Source organism: Stegastes partitus, unplaced genomic scaffold (assembly GCF_000690725.1).
Source record: "Stegastes partitus isolate 25-593 unplaced genomic scaffold, Stegastes_partitus-1.0.2 Scaffold14, whole genome shotgun sequence".
In the NCBI taxonomy this organism is placed as follows: Eukaryota; Metazoa; Chordata; class Actinopteri; family Pomacentridae; genus Stegastes; species Stegastes partitus.
In genome coordinates this window covers 662,467-670,553 of record NW_007577745.1, presented here as the reverse complement: position 1 = coordinate 670,553, position 8,087 = coordinate 662,467, and the positions used below count along the sequence as shown (strand labels likewise).

The 8,087-nt window shown below is 48.9% G+C and overlaps 1 protein-coding gene across 1 annotated transcript in view; it reads left to right on the top strand.

Moving 5' to 3' along the window:
* Positions 1 to 247: 247 nt before the first annotated feature.
* LOC103362969 (kazrin-like) overlaps positions 248 to 8,087 on the top strand; it is a 65,292-nt gene continuing 57,452 nt past the window's right edge. The window contains exons 1-2 of the mRNA XM_008289526.1: positions 248 to 297; positions 820 to 1,027. Coding sequence (XP_008287748.1) covers positions 295 to 297; positions 820 to 1,027 — 211 coding nt within the window. The 5' untranslated portion in view covers positions 248 to 294. The remainder of the gene's footprint in view (positions 298 to 819; positions 1,028 to 8,087) is intronic.

The following is an 8,087-nucleotide window of genomic DNA, read 5'->3' as shown; positions in this document are numbered from 1 at the left end:
AAGAGGCAGCGGGAGTGTGAGTGCGAGGGAGGAAGGGAAAGTGGGAGCAGCAGTGAAAAGATATAGAGGGCTTGACAAGTGCTTGTCAAAGGGCTCAGTGCTGCTGCCAGGCTCTGGGTGTGGGGACACAAGCACAGAGAAACAATCTGAGCCTTTTTCGCTCCTACAGACCCGATCGCTAACTCATTACAGACTCCACGGGGTGTGGGATACGCACCACGTCGAGTAGTTAGAGAGTTGCTGGAGAGCCGCTCAGTCCAACTGCAGCCCGTCGCTCCCCTGGTCCTCCAGCACATGGTACAGTCCATTTAAAAGGCTGCATGTCATCTCAGTGTGTGCAGGGTCCTCTCTGAGAGCAGCTGCTCACAGCACATTCTCCTCGGAGGGAGCATTCACTTTCCCCTCCGCCTGCTGGGCTGCATCTCTTCTCCTCCTCTGTCTTCTCTCTCTCCCTCCCTCTCTCTGCTTTCTCTGCTTCCTCCCTTCCTCCCGCTCACTCTTTTCCTGCTTTGCCCTGCACACATGTCCTCTCTGACTGACTGCTGCTCGGCCACACAGCCGCTATCCTCCATGCAGTAACAGGTAGACATCATCTCTGTGCTGCTCAGCGCTCAGCAGAAGAGGGATTTTTTTTTTTTATTTCTCTTTTTATGTGCGAAGTAAACTGTGAGAGAAGAAGCACAGGTGGAGGAGCAGGAGGAGGAGGAGGAGGAGGAGGAGGAAGAGGAGAGGGGGATAGGAGGTGCAGGAGGGTCTCAGCTTCACCCCCTGTAGCGCTCCTCTTGACACCATGCTGCTCTGTGTGGATTTGGTCCTCAGGGGAAAATCCTTAAAATGATGGAAGACAACAAGCAGCTGGCACAGAGGATTGATGGGGCCATCCAGTCTGCCAGTCAGGAAGTGACCAACCTGCGCTCCGAGCTCTCCGCCACCAGCCGCAGACTGGCAGAGCTGGGCGCCAGCAGCCCCCCTGCCTTGGAGAACCACCACCAGCACAACCACCACGATGACAGCCTTCACTACCGGGGTGAGTGTCACGCCATGTGTGTGTGTGTGTGTGTGTGTGTCAGAGTGAGAACATGTGTGGCTGTTTGCAGATCAGCGGTGGGAAGCATTCGGGGAATGTGCAGCGGGGTTACTAATATCATCCCACCGGTGCTCCTCGGACTTATTTTTCCCTAAACTCAGCATGAGAATGACAGCGGAAAAGGCAGCGGAGTGAAAGGAAAGAGAACAAGAGGCGGACTGAGGAGTGTTGTTATTAGACGGGAGGGGTTGGGGTTAGAGAGCGTGGGCCAGAGTCGGCCAGGGTTTGGTTTCCCAGGCAGCAGCTGGGCTCCTCTGGGGCTGCTCTCCCTCCAGCTCTGGCTCCGGCTCCCTCCCCGGCTCTGGCAACGGCTCTGCAAGGAGAAACCGAGCTTTAGGCCCAGAAACTGCACGCCAGCGTCTCTGAAGGAAGCTGGCGACAGCATGGCACCGTCACTTAGCCGGGAAGGAGATGTGATGAATGAGGAATGAGTTTCAAACTTGGGTTTTCGTGGGACCGCCGGTTGTGGCTCAGAACATTAGATTCTGGCTTGGTGTTGTACTTTCTGATCGCTCTCTTGCTGCTGCAGCTTAGAGACCATTTTAGATTTGGTTGTTGCATGACTGCGCCTGTGTCTAATTAAAGCTTCTTTCGACATTCTGGTTCGTGAAGCTGACATCTTGGATTCATTAATGATAAGTTTTATTGTGTTTGAGTGGAACACGAGTGAAGGGGGAGCCGAGCTCTCCTCCAGCCCTGATGTGTGAGCAGTAAAAACCTCACCTTGTGATCCACTCACTTTATTGAGCAACTAATTAGTCAACGCAAACGAATATAGGATGACGTGAGAGGTTACATGTTTGACTGCCTGCATGTACAGAAAGTCTGCTGGTTGGAGTAGTGACGAGGCCACAGGAACCAAGTCGTCTGCTTCTGATTTGGATGCGTTTGGAAGCCCGGGAGCTTTTGAAGCAGGTCACTGTCAGTGTCTGTTTAGTTCTTGACGATCTCAGAGGTGGCGACTGTAGAAGTCACAGGAGTTTACCAGTCAGGAGCTCTAATGAAAAGGTACAAGATAACCGGCTGCAGCGAGCTATCGGCTGTGTCCATCCGGCCTGCTCTCTGTCTCGGTCTTGTTCGAGCCGTGTTAACAGGCAGCCTGACATTCCCACATTCCTGAATGTCAGGGCGCTGATGTCATATTTCCTGTTCCCAGAGGCCAGGCCAGCAGTCAGGTGACCGATCAAACCAAACACAGCCCCTCCACCTCCTCTCTCCCTTCACATGTAGGAGCTGCATGAAGAGGTTTGAGAGCCTCTGAGCTCAGACGTGCTTTTTTTTTTAAGATTTTAAGTTTAAGATGATTTGTGTGGGAGATCTGTGGGGTTAGGCGGTTTGGGCTGTGATGAGCCAGCACCAGCGTCCAGTGGCTTATGGAGATTAAACGTTCTTTAGGTGTGTATCCCTCCCCAGGCCCGGCTGTTTGTTAGCCCATTTGTTGGCTCTGCCCTGCGCCGGATCAAAGCAGAGGTATTTTAATATGCATGAGCTGACTTCCTGTAAATATATTACACTGTGCCAAAATGTCAGAAATTGTGCTGTGTTTGGCCTCCCTGCGGAGCTACAATAACATCTCTGACAGACGTCCAATAAGGCCATAAACACAGCACTCCAGCCTGCTGCTGCCGCTGCCCTGTCTGTCCTTCTGTCTGAACTAAACGAGGAACAGGAGAATAAATCACCCCAAACTTCCAGCGTCTTCACCGCCGCTATCATTTTGTGTAATTCCTCTGTCTGTGTGTACACGACGTTGTTGTTTTTATGTCTTGTCGTTATTCTAAAGTACAGTAGAGTCGGTGGAAAGGTCTTTGGCTGCCTGTTACGGACGACCTGCCTCCTTTTATTCCGGCTACAGACAGTAATGTATTCACTGCCAGGGTGATGGCACCCTTTTATTATTGGCCCTTCCTCTTAATCCATCACATTGATGCCTAGGCCTTGTTTAACATTCCTAAAAGACGCGGATGTTTCCACGCTGATCGACTGCATCGCTGCCGAATCTGTCTAAAAAAACACACACATCCAGACTGCACTCAATTTATCTCGGGGAACAGAAGATGTCTGAAAATATTTGGTCGTCTGAAATCAATGTGGGCTAACCTTATGGAGTATTACATTATTTATACGGGGTAGATCAGTGCCGTGCAGTCTGTCGGTGGGAAAGTGCTCATCACACGCTCATGGGAACCTGCCAATACTGATCCATAAACCTTTCTTAAACACAACCATAAGGCAGCTGTTAGTGAGTCACTCGGCACGGGGAGCATGGGCGACTCCTGGCTACTTTAAAACAGTTTGTTAAACACGATGGGCGAGAGCAGCGATGCATGCGTGAATTTATCAGTTTTCACCAGATACAGCCGGTGAAGGTGGAGGGACACGCAGGTGGGTTTTGACGTAGACGCTATTTGATGGAGGATGAAATTCTGCGGGCCGAACAAAATTTTTACCAGCTGTCTTTTAAAATATCCGCTTCGCTGATGGAAAGGTACAAGATGAAAGGTCAACTGCAGCTCCCGAGGAGAGTTTTGGTGCGAAGATTCAGAGCTTAGCAGAGGTTAAAGTTCTGTTATTTGGATGCCAACCAGCAAGTGGAGGCTAAAAGGAAGCGTTTAGCAGTTGGAGTAAGTTCACTTCCAGACTTGGGGTCAGTCTGGGATCAATCCAGCAACTGTAGCTGTGTGTTTATTTCCCCTGTGCAATGACAAGGTCTTCTGAGTGTGCTGCCGCTCTGATCTTCACCGTTAATTAGATTCTTTTCCTTCTTGTTTGCAGTACGGCTCTTATCTCCAAAATGCACCATTGTCCGTTAATGAGACTTAAAAAACAAGCCAAACACACCACAGAATGCCTCGATATGTTTCCATAGTGGTTTTAGTGCACATTGAAAATCCAGTTAAACACTTTTAAACGCTTCCTAAATCAGCTGCTCCACCAACTTTGCGGTTCAGTTATTGCTGCTATCCAGACGTGGCAGAAGAGCAGGATGCTGTACGCAGAGACAGAGGAGGAGGAGGAGGCGCACTCCAAACTGTACGGCGTGCTGTAAGGCGTGCATGTTGATTAAATATTCTCTAAAAGTGATTATCTTTTCTCCGTAGAGGAGCGGCTGCGCTGGCTCTAATGCTCTCTGCTGCAGAGTAATTGTAGAGAAGTATCCTCTCCCCATCTGGCCTGAGTTTGTCAGAGGCCCAAGTCTCTCATTACTTCATCGTGCACATGAGCGGGGCTGGGAACACACTGCCAAACTACAGGGGCAAAAAATCCCATTCACTCCAGCTCTTTCTCTTTCTTTGTAGCACTCTCGGGGGACCACCCGCCTTCCTGCTCGCTGTCCACATGCAGAGCAAGTATGCAATGTGCTGTAAGCCTCCCCCTGAATCCAGCGCCGCCACCCCTCCCCAGTATCCCCCTGCCCGGGTCCCCGGGCCACGCCCTGTCTGTGGTCAATGCGATGGGAGAGAAACTGTGTCCAAACAATAGCCAGAGAGCGGCAGCCCCTCGCTGCCCCCAACGCTCCTCCCTCGCTCTTCCTCTTCCACACTAGACTTCCTCCAGTAAAAGAACTAATCACGGCATAGCAGGGACTCCAATACCAGATGGAAATACTGGCGCTGGTGGGTGGGAGGATTTGCTCTTAGTTTTGGAAAACATGCAGACAGAAGTGATGTTGTCAAACACAGAGGCGATGCTTCCACGGAGAGCTGCAGAGCTGATTACGCTCTTAAACGATGATAAACTGAACTTAACTTTGTTGGATGATTAAATGCAGACTATTACAACAAGTCGAGCATTATGTCGAGCACACTTTAATATGTCCTGAATAGCTGCAGACGCTACGAGAGAATATGCAGATCAGTTAGAGAGAAAGAGTGAAGCGACCCACAGCGATGTGACAGACACATGCGATATATGAGCAAACAAACGCTGCCAGTTGGACGTCTTTATTGCACTGTTTCCAGTTTAGTCATTTCATAGCCAAGGCCCTTTTTCATTAAGTGTTTAATTTATTTTGTCTTCCTTTTTTTTTCAAGTTTTCGTTGAGTATCTGCACTTAATAACCGAGTAGTGCTGAGCAGTACTTACTTCGACGGCCTTTGTTCTACAGAGGTTGATAATGGCCTTAAATAAATAATGACTATGTGGTTATTTGTTTGCTTTGTAATGGAACGCAGGCCTCAGTAATGAACTGACAGACTGGCAGAGAGCTGCTGGACACTGAGTTTAGCTGCCTGGAGAGCAGCGAGGACCGCTGGGTGGCACATTCACCCTCACGTCCACGCTGGACCAGAGGAATTGTTCCAATAGTTTTGAAACCTTTCCAAGTTTGTGGTTCGCCGGTAAGGCATTACTAGTTTCGTGTCACAGCATTCGTAGAGGGCCAGAGGTGACAGATGACAGCTGACCTCAGCATGTCTTATAGGTCTATTAGCAGAGGTGACAGAAGCGCCCCGGACACCAGCTGGGGATGGCGCTCCTCGGGTTCGGTTCGGGTGGCAGATGGCTGCGGCGCCATCGCTATGCAGCCCGTGTTGTAAACTGCCACCTTGGAGAGAATGAGCCTGCAAAGGAGGCGGGCAGGCAGGTATACAGGCAGACAGGCAGTGGAGCAGAACCAGAGAAAGGGAGCTGCAAGAAAGATGCCAACTCGGAGACAGGGTACATCTCCAGCAGACGTTCCTCCGCACTTAAATTTTCCAGGCGAGCTTTATCTGAATGAAACTTCACAGAGCAAGTCAGCGAAAGCCATTTCAAGGAGAACTGAGGAGTACTTTAAGCATTACACTAAGCATTGAATTGCTTTCCGGTATGACACTCTGCCTCTGCCTCCATGATATTATTCCTATCAGTGAGACTGATACGTCTCTGTATGCTAATTATATCCACAGAAGCCAAAGTGCTCGTTTAACTATTTCCTTCCCACCGGCTCCCAACAGTTTTCGGTTCCCAGATGATTTTTGATGAAACTGGCATTTAATATGGATTTCCTGTGTAAGGTCACGGCTCGGGTTAAGAGCACGTTGTGAGAGTGGCTTTTATTAGCAGAGAGAGAGGAGTCGACTAATGAGGATGTGCCTCGCCGTTATCGCTCCCTCATACTCTACTTTTCTCACCCATTTCCTTCACATGGGGCCCTCGTCAGAACTTTGTAAAATATTCTAAGGAAACTGTCTGAAGACAATGAGAGCAGAAAAACTTCAGTACCTCGTGTTTATCGGCACCACATGTCAGAGTAAAGGATTGATGTTCTGGACTGGCTGAAGTATGACTTCCTGCCTGTGTTTTATGGACCTACTATGCTCCGTCTCTATCATGCGTGTCTGGAAAAGATCAGACTGTACGCCCAGGACGGGGCTTCTTGCAACACTTATGAGGATTTCCTTGACTCTGGCTGAAGTAGTGTGAGACGCAGTGTGATGGGAGGACGGCTGTACAGGTTTGTGACTGTCATGCGGTGGAGGACGTCTCCATTAATGAAACACACTGGGCACACCAGTGAAAGAGATGTATTGTACGTCTGCGTTCAGACACAAAAATGAGCTCTGACAGAGTGTTTAGTGTGATTCTCCCAAGTGGGATGTTTCAAGGCCACTGCCTGGGTGTTGTAGTGCCTGCTGCACAACAGGAGGCGCAGATAATGATCAGGCTTTAAGAAGCCGACTCCCCCGTCTCCCCCGTGCCTCCACTCGACGCATCTAGCCCTTCATTTTCACCTTAAATCATCCAAATCCCTGTTGAGTCCAAACTTCAAACAATTGCAACTCTCAGAAGGAGAGGAGGAGACAGACAGCGAGGGAGAAGAAGCCTGGCTGCCTCCGCCACAGTCTCAGTTCATCCTATTAAAATGCCTCATTGCTTTAGCAGCGGAGACTTTTTATTGCTGCTGGTACATATTGTTGCCTTGGTTGCAGTTTAAATCCATTCCCAGAAGAGAATGGACCAAGCATGGAGGAAAATAAGTTTTGAGGAAGTGCAGAACACCCCCTCCTGTATCCAGAGGATGCAAAGCGTGACATTCCAGCAGAGCAGAGGATAAGCAGAACACTTTTCTGCTTCTCTGAATCATCTGCTTCATGTGGGCCTCTTACAGGACTGATGGGCTGAAGACATGTTGGATTGAGACAATGCTCCACTCTGTCGAACACCCGCACATCCCCTAAACGGCAAATGAGATGTCAGTCCTCAAATCATACAGCTGCTGTATCAATCATCTATCGCCATGTAAACATGAAACCATATTTAAGGAAAGGACCTGAAACAGACCGTCCTCTGTTCGTACGGTAACCAGAGCGACTGACGGTGAACAACTACCGACACGCTGAACATTTGTGCTGACACTCTGGGTCATGCACAGGCAGCCCTGCTAGTTTTTCTTGGTGAATTATCCGTTTAATGACAGTTCTCGCCTCCCTGTGTGCAAATGTTCCACCACAACAATCCCCTCATTGCAATTTTGAGATTGCGCCATCGCTGCATCTCTGACTTCCCAAAATGAAGGATTTTGATTGGTTTAAAGAAAAGCAAACCAGAGGAATTTTCCCCCTAAAGCAGCATAATAATAGTAATGAGGTGCAGCCAGCGAGGAAAAACTATATACAGTACACATATATATATTATCTACAGTCCCTCCAGTGAGAATATCATCCTGCAAATGTAATCTGCAGTCTGAAGATCACCACAAAAAACTCATGATTAGAGCTGTGATTAGGAAGTTCATGTATATTAAGTGTTTTTTTTTTAAGCCTAAATATCACTTTTAAAATGTTAACTATCTACTAGTTTTCAATGTCAGCTAAATAAAGATCTCCACTTTTTTTCCGGCTGGTTGGACATTTTTAACCATCATTCCCCATCCATCCATCATCTCTACACCTTAATCCTCACTAGGGGGGCGGAGTCTATCCTAGCTGACTCAGGGTGAAGGCAGGTTCACCTGGACAGGTAACCAGTCTATCACAGGGCTACACTTAGAGACAGACAACCAAGCACACTCACATTC